General features: G+C 39.4%; 4 protein-coding genes across 12 annotated transcripts in view; 1 reads left to right on the top strand and 3 right to left on the bottom strand.

Annotated features, from left to right (window-relative positions):
* LOC115044524 (uncharacterized) overlaps positions 1–7,143 on the bottom strand; it is a 14,919-nt gene extending 7,776 nt beyond the window's left edge. For 3 of the 6 annotated variants that reach the window (XM_029503599.1, XM_029503598.1, XM_029503593.1), the window contains exons 1-14: positions 6,717–7,143; positions 6,286–6,351; positions 5,732–5,991; positions 5,228–5,498; positions 4,898–4,941; positions 4,447–4,735; positions 4,234–4,277; positions 3,845–4,124; positions 2,592–2,639; positions 2,295–2,329; positions 1,823–2,111; positions 1,461–1,504; positions 856–1,141; positions 75–118 (exon numbers count right to left, since the gene is read on the bottom strand). In XM_029503599.1, coding sequence (XP_029359459.1) covers positions 75–118; positions 856–1,141; positions 1,461–1,504; positions 1,823–2,111; positions 2,295–2,329; positions 2,592–2,639; positions 3,845–4,124; positions 4,234–4,277; positions 4,447–4,735; positions 4,898–4,941; positions 5,228–5,498; positions 5,732–5,991; positions 6,286–6,322 — 1,971 coding nt within the window. In that variant the 5' untranslated portion in view covers positions 6,323–6,351; positions 6,717–7,143. Of the gene's footprint in view, positions 1–74; positions 119–855; positions 1,142–1,460; positions 1,505–1,822; positions 2,112–2,294; positions 2,330–2,591; positions 2,640–3,844; positions 4,125–4,233; positions 4,278–4,446; positions 4,736–4,897; positions 4,942–5,227; positions 5,499–5,731; positions 5,992–6,285; positions 6,352–6,432; positions 6,614–6,701 lie in introns of all 6 variants that reach the window. The other 3 variants (XM_029503596.1, XM_029503594.1, XM_029503597.1) reach the window with 3 other exon arrangements.
* Positions 6,588–16,379, top strand: dnajc28 (DnaJ (Hsp40) homolog, subfamily C, member 28). 4 transcript variants are annotated; one of them, XR_003840834.1, is made up of 5 exons: positions 6,588–6,819; positions 7,894–8,035; positions 9,179–10,921; positions 14,507–14,613; positions 14,986–16,379. XR_003840834.1 is itself a non-coding variant. In XM_029503601.1 (2 exons), the coding sequence occupies exon 2, from the start codon at positions 9,192–9,194 to the stop codon at positions 10,347–10,349; it is 1,158 nt and encodes a 385-aa protein (XP_029359461.1). In that variant the 5' UTR covers positions 6,588–6,819; positions 9,179–9,191; the 3' UTR covers positions 10,350–11,342. The 4 variants fall into 4 exon arrangements, 1 of the variants encoding a protein (XP_029359461.1); XR_003840832.1 differs by lacking the exon at positions 7,894–8,035 and having other exon boundaries at positions 14,986–16,378; XR_003840833.1 differs by lacking the exon at positions 7,894–8,035 and having other exon boundaries at positions 14,507–14,635; positions 14,986–16,378.
* LOC115044529 (potassium voltage-gated channel subfamily E member 1-like) lies at positions 10,728–11,191 on the bottom strand. Its single transcript, XM_029503607.1, has one exon. The coding sequence runs from the start codon at positions 11,189–11,191 to the stop codon at positions 10,769–10,771; it is 423 nt and encodes a 140-aa protein (XP_029359467.1). The 3' UTR covers positions 10,728–10,768.
* LOC115044528 (sodium channel subunit beta-1) lies at positions 12,964–16,514 on the bottom strand. The gene is made up of 6 exons (XM_029503606.1): positions 15,841–16,514; positions 14,904–15,070; positions 14,523–14,757; positions 13,826–13,985; positions 13,561–13,614; positions 12,964–13,466 (listed from the first exon to the last, which is right to left on the bottom strand). Exons 1-5 carry the CDS (start codon positions 15,881–15,883, stop codon positions 13,569–13,571), a joined length of 651 nt encoding a protein of 216 aa, XP_029359466.1. The 5' UTR covers positions 15,884–16,514; the 3' UTR covers positions 12,964–13,466; positions 13,561–13,568.

Raw genomic sequence — 16,514 nt, 5'->3', positions numbered from 1 at the left:
TATATAATATCGGTGCTCTTCAGTTCCTAAAGTAAAGTATTTAATATCAACTGATCTAAACAAAACAGACTCACTCTCTGAAACAGTGCAGTTCGATATTCATCACCACGGCGTTCCTCTGAGGAGAAAAAACAAAAAAAACAAATCAGCTCTGGATTACCATCGAATTACACGTCCAAGTTTATTGAACTTTAATAAGGCTTCTTTAACAGGAAGTAACATGAATTGATTTTGCTGCAAAATGACACAAACAGCAAACTGTTATAATCAATGAGGAGGACCCAAATGCAGAACACAGACAACCGGAGTGTGGGGAGGAAAGAATGGCAGTTTATTGCAGGAATGATGAATGTAGCATGAGGAGAAGATGTCCGTGGGATGGAGGCTGAGGGGAGTCGGCAGATGGCCAAGGTACAGAGACGGGGGTGGAGGATCTTAGCTGGCTAGAAGCAGCATACAACAATCTGGCGAAGACTGGAGAAGACCGCCAGTGTTTTTTAAACTGCAGGGGTTGATACTGGATGGATCTCAGGTGAGCAGCAGGGAAGAGGTGAGTTGAATGATGCAATTAGGAGCCCAGGGGAGAGAGGGAGTTGCCACGCTCACAGCACAGACACAGACACAGACAGACAAGGGGAGGGGAAACAGGACAGGCGGGGGGAAAAAAAAAGCACAGGGAGCAAATGACACGGCCAGGGCCGTGATACGAACAGACAATTACAAGAAACTCATTTAACAAATCTTTTTTGTTGAAACCGACTGATTTGACTTTCATTTATAATTATTTTAAATCAACTTAGATAAAACATTTTACATCCATATTTGTGAAACAGGTGTAATTTTTGTCCTTCCTACCTTTTGGTCTTGAGCAGGTCTCTGATAATTTCTGGACCAGATCAGTCCTGTTGATGTTCATGAAAACCTTTTTGGCCACCTCAACAGAATGTTGACCAAAGATCTCCATTGTTTTGTTCACCATATCTCTTTTGTCCTCAATGCTGCTTGATACCCATGAGTTGTCAAAAGCGCCCCACGGGGGAGGAATACCCAGTATGATCTTCATGAATTTCTCGAGCTCCTCACTCTTCAACTCATTCAGGTTTTCCAAAAGCAGATGTTTCACAGCAACCATTGTTGCCACCTGAAAAAAATAAATAAAGTCACATTCAATCCAAACACAAAAGATTAAAAATCTATACAGCATATTGACACCTACGGTAATGGTTTAATATTTGATATATTGGTTTTAATTATTTAATATTATTTCTTAAACTTGTCTGTTTTTCAAGTTACAGACTGAAACTGATTTTCCACATACTGTATTGCCAAACACCGAAATTACTCACAGATTAATCTGTTGGATATATAGCTTTATGTTAAGAGCAACCTCAGTCTGCGTTATATCATTCCATAAAAGATGCATCTGAAGGAAAGCTTCGGAGAGATGTGACTTTACTTACTTTCTGTATTAGAGCTGAGGAGTGTTTATCTTCAGAGAATTTCTCTAAAGTGAATAGATATAAACATGACTGATTAGTAGCTGACAACTGGGTGCAAACACTTTGTGGAAAAAATTTACAATACTAAGTGTTTTACACAAAATTAATCTGATGAATGAATGAATGAATGAATAATAAATCGACATATTAACTCATTTATTCTCTTTTCATCAACTATAAATTGTAGCATTTGCTCGTTTGTGTGTATTCTCTTCTCTACATTAAAAATTGTATCATTCTACATGTAAAGAAAATACACAAAGTAATAAAATAAAGAGACAGATTCGTTCTATGACTTCGGTGGTTTGTCTTTATGTTTTTACCTGTTGGTTCTGATTTGGTGTCAGAGAGCCCCTGCAGCAGGTTCATACCCTTCATCTCTTCTAAAATGGCTTTGCTTTTCTCCACAGACTCTCGACCATAGGTCTGCACGATAAAAATCACTGTTTCTTGCAGGTTTGCCGCTCTAAGCAGGCGCCATGGGATTTGTGAGGAAGGTTGGAATGAGTGAATTTGACGCACAAGGCACCGCTTGAAGAACCTGAGCTCCTGATCACTCAACACGGCCAGTGTTTCCAAAGCCAGCTTGATAACAGACACCATCATTTGTTCCTGGTAAATTCAAAGGAAAGGTAAAGACTGTGCAGTCTATAAACTGGGATGACTTAATCTGTTTCCGTTTTAGAAACGTGGATGCAATCAACTATATTACGTAATGCAGTGGGGTCCACCCAACCACACGAGAGGTGTGTTAACGCAGTTTATACAGTTTTAAGTTAGACAGATAAGACTCACTTCCTGGATCAGCACAGAGCAGCGTTCATCTTCCTCTGCAGGAAAACAAAAAAAAAAAACAAAAAACAAGAATGACCCGTTTCATGTGAGACTTTATCATCATACACTCAACTAATTCATTAAATTTCACCAAAATCTACTTCAAATTACTGATAAACACATTCACGGTTCATACACTGAAATATGAATAAAAATAACAACATGGCTTTAATCTGTTCAGTTTCATTAAACATAATTTCAAATTCATGTCAAAAGATGTATTAGTATTTCAGCTGTCTTAATTTTTCATACAAGTACCTCCTTCTATCGTAGTTGCACCAGATACCTCAGCTGATGTCCCTAAAACTGCAAAACAGTAAACACAAATTCCAGTCGTGAAAAAAAAAAAAAAAACATGTCTATACATGTAAATGAAGAAGTCATATGCATTTTTACCAAATTAAGTGGAAGAGCATTCCTCATATTGTTGTTTTAAAGGTCACAATCCTCCTACAGTTAGCACTGGTTAGCTTCAGCTCCTACAGTTAGCATTGGTTAGCTTCAGCTCCTACAGTTAGCACTGGTTAGCTTCAGCTCCAACAGTTAGCATTGGTTAGCTTCAGCTCCTACAGTTAGCACTGGTTAGCTTCAGCTCCTACAGTTAGCACTGGTTAGCTTTAGCTCCTACAGTTAGCACTGGTTAGCTTCAGCTCCTACAGTTAGCATTGGTTAGCTTCAGCTCCTACAGTTAGCACTGGTTAGCTTCAGCTCCTACAGTTAGCCTTGCCAATTCAGCAACCTTAACTCAGTTAAAAAGAATGAATGCGCATAGCTTTATTATAATTTTACTAGCTTTATAAAATTTAACTTTGCACCCATTTTGTCACAAAATAATTTTTTGTGACAAAATGGGTGCAAAGAGTATGCAGTGAGGGATAATGCTTATTTAGCTTCCCTTCTCTCATGAATAAACATTTACACAACAATGAGAAATTAGAGATCTTTGGACGCCGATAACTCTTTGAGTAAGTGAATGGATTCAAGTTGTGTTCCACCATTAACCAGCCGACTCTGAGTGTCCGGTGTCGCCAACGACGGCACCTGTCTTAAAGGCTATTTTTTTCTGTTCAGCATCTTCTAAAAACTTCACCCTGTTAGCAGTACACTCTACCACACAGCAGCTTTGGGCACGTGTTTGTGTTTGTTGGCACACGGAGAGTGACACCACACAAAGTCAATGAAGAGAATAGTTTTCCCCTCCGGTGTGGACGGGGCTTAAATGTGCTCTGTCTCTATTAAAAACTCAGCTCTCTCTCCTCTTAAGTTTGCGGTTCCTCTTCTCCCTTTGGACCCGGATCCCGCTACGTCAGCAACCCCACCCTGTACTGCTGCAGCCACACTCATGAGATTGTCTGCATTTTGGGGTCCAATATTCTACTCTACTCTCATGTGACCTTTACAAAAATCAGGATTTCACCAGTGACCATGATAAATTGATTAAGTAAAGACATTGGCACCTGGAATATTTATTTGTTCTAACAATAAAGTGACAGTTGTCTTCTTAGTCTTACCTTTGAGTCCTGAGCTGATCTCTGACAGCCTCTGCTCCAGATCAGTCCTGTTGATCATCTTTAAAATGTCATTGGTCACTTCCACAGAGCTTTGGCCACACACATCCACCATCACCTCCACCAGTCGATTTGCCTTGTGTATTGCTTTCCATGGGATGTGTGGAAAGCGCTTCTGGAAGCAAACGAGCTGCAGGCACCTCTTGAAATGATCGAGATCCACACTATTCAATTGATCCAGTGTTTCCAAAAGCATCTCTTCAACAACCACCATTGTTGCCACCTGGAAAATTGTAAATATTCCAACGAAACAAATGAGGTACTGTTAGGATTGGAAACTATCCGAATGAATAAAAACTACTCCACGTGGCCAGATTAATGGCATGACTCACTTTGTGGACCAGTTCAGACAAATATGCATCCACTGAAGGTTTTTCTGAGGGCAAAGAGATGAGTGGAATATAAATTATCCATATCTGCGCCCAGATTATCTTTCATAGGCTAATAAAATATATTGTTTTGTACCACATGATGGGTCTTCTTTGATAAACTTATGTAAAGAGCAGAGTTTTATGATTTTAATGTTATTGTGTACAATGTCTTACTTGTGGCTCCTACGCTGGTATCCATGAGCTTCAGCACCAGATCAGTCCTGCTCATCATCTTTACAATCCCCTTGGTAATCTCCACACAGTCATGGCCAAAAATTTGCACCATTAAAAAAACTATGTCCAACAGATCTACCCTCATTAAGTGGCTCCATCGGATGTATGAGTGGCGTTTGTGGTGTTGAACGTGATTTTTAAAATGCATGACAAACACTCTGAGCTCCTTGTCATTTAAATCAGCAATAGTTTCCAAAAGCAGAGTGATAGAAAATGCCAACATTGTTTCCTGAGAAATCCAAAGGAAAGAAAAGGAAATGGTAAACTCGTCCGTTCACGTTTCATCAGTCTAAAAACAATGTGATTCTATCTGATGAATAATGTTACTGTTTGAGACATTAAAGAGCTTGATGTACTTATTTTATTGGAAAAATGCTGTAACATTACTCACTCTCGGAATCAGTGGAGGTCGCTTCTCACCTGCAGGGTGTTTCACTGAGGGCAAAAGAAAATATTGCAAACATAATTTATTTACACAGTCAAATCTATCAAAACCCTGAGATTGTCTTTTTTTCCTTCTTTTTTGGAGGGAGGAGCAGAAAAGTGCGACGAAAAGATTTGCCAAAAACGTTGACTTGGTTTATTTACAGGGCATTAAGTATATTTGGACATATGAAAAAGATTCGATCAAAATATTGTTCTCCATGTAGACTTTTTTATTTTCACATATTAAATAAAACACTTATGAGCGCTGTCAAACTGCAGGTCTTCTTTGTCTCACCTTTGGTTCCTTTGCTGGCTGAACTCCATATCAGATGACTCTTGTTCATTTTACGTAAAATACTGTCAGCCACAGACATACACCCTGTATGTTCGTGCAGTATAATCAGCTCTGCAACATCTTCTACCTTCTCTAACTGTTTAAGTTCTGTCATTGAGTAGTCTTCAAAGCCTTTCTCCAGTCCAATGAGAAACTTAAATTCGTCAAGTTCCTCAAAAGTCAATTTCTTCAGTTTTTCAACAAGATCCGTTTTAATGTTCTTTGCTATGTTCTGGAAAACAAAATCAGCAAATTACACAGTGTTGTATCATACATTATTTTAAAAGGACTATGTATAAAGCACTTTTTCCGCTTAGAAGTTAAAGAGCTTAAACAATACGTAGAAATTTCTGTCGAGATTATAACATGGCACATGCAAAAATCAAGCAAAGGATTTATTTTAACATTAACATTTCATTTCATTTCATTTATCACAATAATGTATATAACAAATTATTCACTCACATAACGATGCGGTCTCAGGTCTGCCAATAGATATGGTTCATGTTGTTGGAGAACTTGCATAAACCTCTTTTTTCCTTCTTTAAAATTCATAAAGGGGCTCTTAAGGAGTACCCTCATCCTGGCCACTGTAGTGGACATAGCCATTATTTCATGATAGGATTTTTCATCTAGAAGTTTATCATGGATGAGTGCATCCACAATTTGAGGAATCCTGGTCACTTTATGGATAAGGTCTTTTTCATATTGTTCGAAAAAGTCGTCTGGGGAAAAGAAGTGAAACATTATGTTTAATTTGTTTCTTACTGTATTTTTGACAAAAAACTATTTAATTTTGTTTAACTTTGACGGCAGCTCCTTGAAATCACAAAATAAATAAAATGTATAAATCTCTCTCTCTCTCTCTTTCACTCACACTCTCTCTCTCTCACACACACACACACACACACACACACACACACACACACACACACACACACACACACACACTTCAAGTCTGCTTTTGCATTTGGATTTTTGGAGAATGGGAATTGAACTCAGTTAGGACATGCACCTACCTGGCTCTGGTAATTCTGTTTCTGTGCTTTCTGCCATACTTTTTGCTTCTACTGAGGATGAAGCGTCTGTTAACATAAAAAAATATGCGGTTGATAAAACTAAATTGGATTATATAACGTTTTCACTTAAGATAGAAGTGTCCTTACTAGCCAAAATTCAGCCCAAAGCCAGCGCCAACTTGGAATTTAATTTGGATAAGTGTTAGTGATCATGAGTGAGCCGCATAATAACATAATTATTGATATTAATCTGCAACATGTTCATTTCCGTCTTTCTGACGTGAAGCCTGCATGACGTCAGCCCCGCCGCGCCTTTACGCACAACTTCCTGGAATAAAACCAAACTCGGGAAAATGTTCTCATTTACACAAACTACAGCTTTTATCGTTCCAGTTTAAATATGCAATCAAATCAACCTTTGGCTCACTGACATGGAGGAAAAATGGTCCGTTTCTGTCTTTGCAGACCTTCGTGCAGGAAGGAAAACTCGTCTCGTCTTCTCAGCCGGTCCGAGTTTGGCGTTTGAATCCAAAGGTAAAATCTTCACATATATATATTAACACACCTGGCTCCTACAGAGAACTTGAGGTAGAAAATTACTTTGGGTCAAAAAGTGTTTGCTCTGGCTTTGGGTTGCCAACCGTCCCTTGAAAAGGGAATCGTCTCTTATTGAGAAACAGATTGGACGCACTTTCTCCGGTTTATCCGTGAAGATAAAAAAAATTGTCAGTAAAACATAATTCCCCCTTCCCATGCCGGGAGGGCTGGAGGTCACCCTGGCCCTGCAAACTAGGAGTCCCTTTCTATTTTTCAGGGAGTTGCCAGTTGTGCTTTAGTCCGAGTTGGTGTTCAGTGGGAGGGGCGTTTCCCGTTTGGCGTTTTCTCCACCCATTCACCTTCAACTGTGGAGTCACTGAATATCAAAACAGGAGATTTTCAGTTTTCCTTTTTTACTTGACTCTTTGGTGAACAGCTGTGGATTTTATCTTTTAGCCCACAGTCTGACAACTTTGCACATCGACTGGTTTTCATTCGAGGAAAAAAAAAAAAACAAAAAACAACACAAAGGAAATAAGTAAGGTTTATTCACCAATGAAAACTTGAAATACTTCACATCATGAAAAAATACAAATAATAAGTAGTGTTTGAGGGTTTTTTTTAACAGTACAATACAACAAAATATATAATGTTTTATAATGTTTAATGTGTATATAAGAACAACAAATTTGAAATGGGAATAGCAACTGAGTAAACAATAATAATAGTATTTGCAACGCTAAGTTTTATGGCTAATGCTCAAGATTTCAAGCATTTTATTTATAGAATGAAATACAAAGTAACTAAGTCAGAAGACACAGGCAGGAAAAGACAGAAGAGAGTGAGTAATAGGTTGCTATCTTGTTAGAATAGGACACACATGCCTTAATGCTTGATGGGGGAACACCATAGAAGACATTGCGACGGATGTGTGAAATATATATTAATAAAAATTTTAGAGTAGAAATCTAAAAAGAAAGTAAAAACAATGGAGTTCAAATGCTAAGTTGAGTAAGGTCGTTAAAGTTAAAGTACATTTAATTGCGGTCATCTCTGGGATGGAAAACGTAGGCGAAGAAGACGATTGGCCACAGGTGGCGCTGCTGCACGAAAAGCACAGACGAAGAAGAAGAAGAAGAAGAAGAAGAAGAAGAAGAAGAAGAAGAAGCTGCAGCTGCAGCGCATAACAACAACACACACCAGATGACTGCAGGTGACCTGATTTTCTACTAGTAGTTTTCGTCCCGTTTTTCAGGATGCATCTGTGTCGAAAGTGTTTTTTTTTCTCAAAATCAAACCTGTTTTTTCATTAGCCTGTTAAAAACGCTAAAAACGTTTAGCCGGTCTCTAAATTTGAACCGCAGCTTTTGTCATTTGCTTTTGTAATTCAAGTGGATGCCTTTTAACTTGACGACCAACGTGCGATCCACCTCAAAACAGACGGGCACATTTTGCCCCCCAGTGATCTGTGAAGCTAAAGTAGCTTTAGCCTCTTTCGTTGACAGAATTAAGCTAACTGTCTCCATTGAGCTGCCAGTGCCGTAAAAGTCTGAGTTTAGATTTTAATGTATAAAAACTATCAGTGTATTATTGTCGATGTCTTGTCTGTTAACTCTGTTTGCTTTGAAGTCTACATACATACCATCTTTTTTATCAGTTTGATCCCTCATTGTTATTGTCTTATTTCTAATCTTTGGGGTTCTCATCTCTCAAACAATTCCGTTCATTTGCTCCAAATTAGGGTTGTTATTTATTTAAGATTTTTTATATTTTCAGCTCAATATTATATCCATAAATGTATTGATTCATCTTGTTGTCTACTTGATGTTTACGGTAGCATCTACTCAACCAACAGCTCGAAAACATATTGTTTTGGCTGTCCATTGCAAAGAATATACATGTTTCTTGTCCAGAAAATGTGAAGTGATCATTTGATCTGTATTGTTGCTGAATCATTTCCTATGGGTCAATAATAATTTTAACAGGATATGTAATTTGTGATTGTGATTACCAACACTTCATACATAGTTTGCTTTCCACTTTTTATTTTGAATATTTTAATTTGAGTTTAACGAGACGTCAGACGTCTTTCAATACACATTATCTATGTAGAAATTACATGTAAATTACATATAAAGTGAGTGACTTCTATTAATTAATAGATTTAATATGTAGTTTATTGAAATCAAGAAATAATTTTTTATTTATTCCTAATTTTGTAAAAAAAAAAATAAGTAAATAACATACTCTTATCTGAACTGACATACTTAGCTCCCTTTCTTTCAAGATAATTAATATTCTATGAACAGCTGTGGGTTTTGTTTTGTTTTTCTGAGTTTTCTTTTCATTTTCACAGGAGCGTGCCAGAAATGAGTTGCACTCTTTATCTCCTGGTGTCCCGCAGTGATGTCTGCAATGCTCGTTCTTTGTTCACGTTGACTCGACCATCCCTGCTCTACAGGACTCTCAGCTCTGGTGCCCAGATCAGCCGCAGTTTGCAAGAGAGCTACAGGCTTCTGCAGCTACCTGATGAGGCAGACAGCAGTCCTGTGCAGGTGAAAGAGGCATACCTGCGCCTGGCTAAGCTCTACCACCCAGACTCCGGGGCTCCAACTGCAGATGCAGCCCTGTTTGCCCGTGTTGAGGAGGCCTACCGTGCTGTGCTGTCGCATCAGAGCAAACTCAAACCACCTCACCTTTCGGAGGAAGTGGAAGAAGATGAGGGTAAAACCAGAGGTGCAGCACTTCAGCACAGGCACTACCTCAGCTATGAGGGTGTCGGTTCAGGCACACCCAGCCAGCGTGAGAGACAATACCGACAGATTCGCGTAGACAGGGTATCTGAGCAGGTTTTAAACTATCGGCAGAGGGAACACGAGCGAGCAGCTGCTGCAGAAGGAGCGCTGGTAGAACGGGACATGCGTCAGCGCAGCCAAAAGATCAAGATCACCCAGGCAGTGGAGCGCCTAGTGGAGGACCTGATCCAGGAATCTATGGCTCGTGGAGATTTCAGAAACCTGAGCGGAGCTGGAAAGCCCCTCAACAAGTTTGAGCATAATCCATACGCTGATCCTATGACCCACAACCTTAACCGCATCCTAATAGACAATGGTTATCAGCCACCGTGGGTTGTCACACAGCGTGACATCCGGGAGAACACTGCTCAGATCCGAAAGAGATTATTGGAGGGGAGAGCCAGGCTTGGTGACCCAATGACCCCTAAAGAGCACAGTCAGTGGGATCAGATATGTGCATCGGTAGAGGAGGATTTGGTGAAACTTAACAAGATGGTAGACAATTACAACCTCATTGTACCGATGCTCAACATGCAAATGGTTCACTTCAGTTTGTCCAGAGAGATTGAGCGTGCTGTGAAGGGAGCTCACCAACACAGACTGGAGCAGCAAAGAGAGAGAGAGAAGGAACGAGAGAGAAGGAAGGAAGAGAAAAAAAGAGCAAATGCAATAATCAAGCATAAAAATACCAAGCGGGGCCTGATGTCTTGGATGCAGAATTTGCTCAGATGAAAACATCAAAACTGACAAAACTGGTGTCTTTATTTATTTTTTTCACTTGAACACGTCACTATGATCAATGGACTAATATTTCAGACAAAATTGTTAACATCTTTTCAGAGTATCAAAGTCCAAGACAGTATTGCCACTGAACTAGACTTGGTCTGCATTTCTGCAGTTATTCACCAGATATACAGGACTATAATCAGGTGATATAAGAGGATGTGCTACTGTGTGAGGAACTACAAGTGTTGGTAACAAAGGTTGCAAACATGAGGAAACTTTATGATACAAGTTCTTTCTGTGAAATTACTCTTCTTAAAAACACTGAAGCTTTTTGTTGCTGTGTGACATTAAAAGTGAAGGTAATAAAAAAATCTTATGTTATATTTTTGTGCTGCAAATTTTTTTAATCAAAGTGATGTGGCATTCTAGTTTGGCAGCTGATCGCCTGTTACAGGGTTGCAGATGATGACCGGCTCCTTGCTGCTGGCTCCATTCCCTCCAGCTGGCTGCTGCAGAGCCTCAGCGACGGCCCTAGATGGAGTCATCATCTTGGTCCAGTCACGGGCAATGTACTGATGGTACGGATCATGAGAGCTTTCCATCTTCTTAGAGCGAATGTAGCTGAGCATGATGCCGAAGGTAAAGAAGCTGAACATGCCAACCACCAGTAGGATGTACATGATTCCCTGAGACTGAGCGTGTGCCTTGGCTCCTGCAGCGTAGTGCACAGCTGGCTGGGTGGTGTGGTCCTGAGGAATTGACGGGGATAGGATACTTGTACTGTTGATGCAATGCTGCAGTAAAGAGAGCAGGAACGACTGCAGCTCTGTGGTGTTGATTTGGGACATGACCAGCCTCTGCTAAGCACTCAGCAAACTGAAACTCAGAACGATGAGAAGACTTATGAGACGACAGTATTTCTCTCCTATCTTAGTGGACATGATTACCATAACATGTAAACTATTCCTCCTACCCAACTAAACAGACAATGAATGCAACAGACGAGAATGAAAAACAAAACAAATGTTAAAATTCAAACTGCTCCAGGTGTTGACATGTTCCAGTACCAGTTGCAGAAGTGTATAATAAGACATTGAAGAGACTTTGTTGAGGCTGTGAGACGGAAAAATGGGGACTCATCCAGGAGAGAGACTCAATACCAAGAAATACATTTTACAGGGAAATTGCAATTATAGGTAGTTTTGTGTCTGTATAGTCAATTAAGGAAATGTATTTTCTGACTTCAAAAAGGCACAAACAGTAGAAGTCAAACGTTTGGACACACTTTAACATTCAAATGAACAGGAAAGTGTGTTCAAACCTTTGACTACTACTGTATATATGAAGTCAGAAAATGTAATTCCTACAAATAGTTACATCATTATTTAAGATTTGTTCAGTAGAGCAAAAAACCCACCTTTCAATGCTCCAGATTCAGTTGGTGCTGCTGTTGGCATCAGGAAACATTGGTCACATAAAGCCACCTGTCTCCAGCAGGACTAAAAGCAGGTTAGAGCCCAGGTTTCCCAATATACCCTTTGAGTAAACAAGAATAAGTCCTCTTCTCTTTGTCACATAATCTGCCCTCCCTCTGTGCTTTTTACATGAAACAGACATGCATCACGTTCAACATGTCAACACATTTAATGAAACGAGGAGGTCACAGGACAAGGTCAGAGGCTCAGTGTGGTAAGGCACGATTTAAACCACTGTCCTTCAATGAACAGTTGAGTCTTTATATCATACGTCTGTAAACTGTTAATCACATAACAGGATGTGAAAATCATAGGAAAATATATTGAATTGGCTCGAACATTTTCAAGTTATACCTGCATGTGGAGAAGGGGCCTCTCTTTTGTGCCCAGTGGTGAGGGACTAAATTATTAAATGAAATAATTGAAGGCGGCGAAGCATCTTCCTTTGAGGCTCACTAAAATTATCAAGAATGATGTCTTAACCCAGTTTGGAAATAATGATTGAGATTTGCACTATTATCCAATATATCTCTAATGTTGCCTCTTTTCAATGGAGCAGGAGTGTGGGGTTATTTTGGAGCCCGGGTAGACGCAGGAGAACAAAGCAGCTTTCAGACCAGAGCTAGGTAGGACAGTCTGCAGCACAGCTCAGATTAGATTGAGTTACAGCACAGTCACCTCCAAATGTCCTTTAACTCACCATTGTAGTGTGGCTGTGTCTTCTGAAACCTCCAATAACGTGATATTTCAAAGTAGATGTTCATGAATATTTGCGGTTGGATTGGAAGTCACGGCAAAGTACAAAGTTTGGTAAATAAATTAATATTGTATTTTCTAAAACACATTTTTGAAAGCATAAAAAACCCCACACATTACAAAGCATTTTCACTACAAACAGCATTTAGAAACCAAATCTAGAGGATCAGTGTCAGAGTTTGTGGATGAAAAATGACTGTACTCACACTATGACAGATGTGGACATGGACAAATGGATAGGTTTTTAAATTAAGACATACCGCTTATGCTTATCACACACTAAGGCTGCTCTAGGCATGATGCCAATGTCATGACATCAGAAGATCATGCACATGAAACGAACTTCCATTTTGCTATGATTAAGACATGGCGTCAAAGATAGTTAAACCCAGAAACTCTTTTGTTAATTTCACTTTAAATTTTAACAATTTCAGTCCAATGTGTTTTGTTTTTTTTTTGTTCCTGCTTATATTTTGTAGCCAAAAGTGATGCAAGAGGAAATTAGTTGCTCAAGATCCAGGTCTGAAGTCAACACAGCATATGTACATGGTGCACACGCAAATGTTAATTTTTTTTTCGCTACCTCATTTCCATCAATGCTGCAGAGCTCAAAGAAAAATGAATGCAGTCCATGAGATCCAAGGAATAACAATAAATCCAGGTGTTCAAAGTATTTTTTTAAGCCTCTCTAGTTACATTGAATCAATGAGTCACTCTTTTTATGTATTTATCAGCAGAAAATGTCTCTCCATTAGGCCATTTAATTTTCAAACCTTTAAACTTTCAAGTGCGTGGTTGTCCAGTATTACTCGGTCTGACCAGTGCGTAAAAAAATCAGCAGCTCATACAGAAGTGGTGCTGATGAAAGCGTAACTCTTTCCCGACCTTCAACCTGTTGGATAAAAAAATAAAGAGAAAAAGGACACTTTCAAAAAGCCACAATTTCCCAAATCTAACATTTCACCTGATGGATAAATCCAACTCACCATGAACGTTATTCTAGCTGCACCCCATCACAGTTGTCTTTTGTCTCTAACAGCCTGAAGACAGAGAACAGAAAAGGTGAACTGAACCAAATCAAACTCGTTGTGATGAAAACTATTCAAGAAATACTATCTGAAATATACCTTCACAACTTTTGTCAAGCAATCAGCAATCCAGTATACTGACCCCTGACCCCAGGCCAGTGGTTAAAGGCTTAAAGCTGGTGGTAAAACTGGTTAATAGTGATATAAAGGACAAATGACTCACGCTGCCTGAGCCTTCAGAGCTTTGCGGGCCTCCCGAGCCTCGTGCTCATCGGTAGTCTTCTTGTAACAGTAGACCAGAACTAGAATGAGCCACAACTGCAGAACCACGATCAGCACGTACATCATTATCTCTGAGATCACTGCTGTCAGCTCCCGATTGGCTGGGAAAGAGGAGGCAAATGTGTTTTTGTTTTTTTTTTACAGAGCGGCAAAGTCAGTTCCCATCTTCAGGCCTCATCAGCTAATATCAGTCACTGAAACATTTGTGTTTGACATTTGTCTGTCCTTCTGAAATGCCCGGCGCCCGAGAGAAGCAGGGAAATAATAGCATGACATTCCTCATTTGACCTTTGACTTTTTTCTCCGGGTTATCATCAAACGTTAAGTAGAGGGTTCAGCGGACTTAGTGGTGTAACTCATCTGAGGAAGATTTTTGGAAGACACCTTTGTATGAACACGAATGTCTTTAAAAGAGATTGAGACTACGGCTGAAGGAAAGTCATGGTTTGCCTGAGATTTTAGATATCAAAAAAGTGTCTTGACAGAACCACTGAATGTAGTTGATTAAAAATGAGAGAAAGAGGTATATATAATATCACAAGGGGAATTTTTGTCTTGATAGATTTGCTTGTAATTGGGATTTGGGACTTTTATCTGAAACAGAGCAATTTTCTTTTCACAGGTACAGTCCAACTTACCCACAGCCACCACAGAAAGCTCTACCATCTTCCTCACAGTGACTGACTCCTCAGAGCCCTTCAGGAAGAGGATGCGGTTAAAAGTACACCTGTACGTTCCGGTGTCATTGAAGGTGACATTATGAATGTAAATGGCTCCTATCTGAATATCGCTGTGTGGTGTCCCACGCCACTCCAGGCGACCGCTGAAGTCTTCATGCTTGATGTCAGCATTTGGGTGTTCATAGTAGAAAATCTGACAGAGGAAAAGAAAAGGAAACGTGAAGTTTATGAATATTCCTATTATAAAGGGAAGGTTTGAAAAGGGGCATATCTCTTTTAGATATCGTGTTCTAAGCATAGTAATGGTGCCAGATCCCTAAAACGCTTTGTTTAACTCACATGTTTGAAGTGTGTCTCTCCCTGTGGCTTGAAGTGCCAGTCTACAGTGGTCGTGGCTCGGACCTCCTCTCTTCTTTTACAGGAGATGCAGCCCAGTAGGAATCCTTCGCCGGCCACAGCTTCAGTCAGCGAGTCCACCTCTGCACAGCCACCATGGCACTGAGATACTGCCAGAAGGAATGACAGGAACAAGACGGAGAAAAAAGGTTAGGCGAGGAGATGAACATGAGGGAGGCAAACAGGTAACATGAAAACAAAAATGAGCCAAATTAAAGGAAAAGAAGGTAAAGCAAAAAGATGTGAGGGTGAAACTGGAGATAAAAACCAAGACCAGAAATATAGTTCTACATTCTGCATAAAGCAGGTGGTAGATGTTTTTTTTTTTGGTAAGCAAGGAGAATTAAATTTTTTTTATTTGTACTGTTCAGCAACTTTCAATGGGAAGGCAGTCTCGGAGCAGAGTGCTTTATATTGGACATTTACATCCGTCGTAAATTTCATTAGGACATGCCAGAAAAACATGATGCGACATCTAAAAAGACAGTCAAAAGTTCATGAATGTTATAAAAAAATAGTATATAACAGTATATAAACTTAACTGGTCCAAAGGTAAATTGTACATTTCTCAAGATTAAAATCTGACTGTATATATCATAGAAAACAGGCTTTTCACAGGGATTAAGAAATTGTTAGATTTACAGTTTTGCCTCTGCACTTTAAGTAAATTTACTTCGATTGATTTTAAGTCCAATAAACTGCAGATTTAAATATTTATGATGTCGCTCGTGTACCATTCATTAACATACATCTTAGAATGTTTTTTCAGTCTTCTAACGTATACTAACATTTCTCAAGGTCACATTCAACTGTGCTTCAAATACTGACATCAATCATTTTTCACAATCAAATTAAATCACATCAAAGGTGTCGGGCTTACCGAGAAGACTGAAGATAACTAAAAGAGAAAAGTGGCATATCATGTTTGCCGGAACAACTTATGGCCAGCTGTTGAACAAAATGCTGAACTATCCTTGACGTAAAGCTGTTGTGAAATATCTGTGGCGACTGAAATGACTTTACTGACGTGACAGCTCTTGATTGCTGATTAATTCCACATCCCCCACAGCAAACCAGTCCAATTTTTAATCCATACTGTCAGTCCATTGGTTCAATAATCTGGCTCTTCACGCTGTTGCAAAAAAGAAATGGTTCTCTAAAAAGAACATTTAGCGTCCATGATACTCAGCAGCAGTTTTAAGTCTCCCCTGCAGTCCAGACTGACTTTAAGGCGGCTATATTTAGAGTGTGCCAATCCAGTGCAGCTGGACGTTGTGAGTTTTGAAATCCAGAAGGAAACCTGAGAGGATGAGACCGGACCCATAACTACAAGAGCGTCCAAACCAAGATCACAGCCATGCCCCTCCTGATTTATAGACTGATGAGGAAATTTAAAGTTTTCTAGCTTTCTAAACATTTGATTTATTTTTCTTTTTGTAATTATTAGAAATATATTTTTCCAAGTAAATCCATTAATTAAATAGCTTGAAATATTCCAGAAGCTTTAGTGGTTGCCATTTCTTGCCTGAATAATATCTTTGTGAAAAAGTTGTC

The sequence above is a fragment of the Echeneis naucrates genome, chromosome 6, assembly GCF_900963305.1.
Source record: "Echeneis naucrates chromosome 6, fEcheNa1.1, whole genome shotgun sequence".
Classification (NCBI taxonomy): domain Eukaryota; kingdom Metazoa; phylum Chordata; class Actinopteri; order Carangiformes; family Echeneidae; genus Echeneis; species Echeneis naucrates.
This window is presented reverse-complemented; position numbering and strand designations above follow the sequence as displayed.

Coding starts and splice junctions, on each gene's coding strand:
- LOC115044528 (XM_029503606.1), bottom strand. CDS start 15,883: ATGATATGCCACTTTTCTCTTTTAGTTATCTTCAGTCTTCTCG. Junction 15,071..15,840: donor AGTTATCTTCAGTCTTCTCG/GTAAGCCCGACA, acceptor TCCTTCTGGCAG/TATCTCAGTGCCATGGTGGC. Junction 14,758..14,903: donor GAGAGACACACTTCAAACAT/GTGAGTTAAACA, acceptor TTCCTCTGTCAG/ATTTTCTACTATGAACACCC.
- dnajc28 (XM_029503601.1), top strand. CDS start 9,192: ATGAGTTGCACTCTTTATCTCCTGGTGTCCCGCAGTGATGTCTGCAAT.
- LOC115044529 (XM_029503607.1), bottom strand. CDS start 11,191: ATGTCCCAAATCAACACCACAGAGCTGCAGTCGTTCCTGCTCTCTTTA.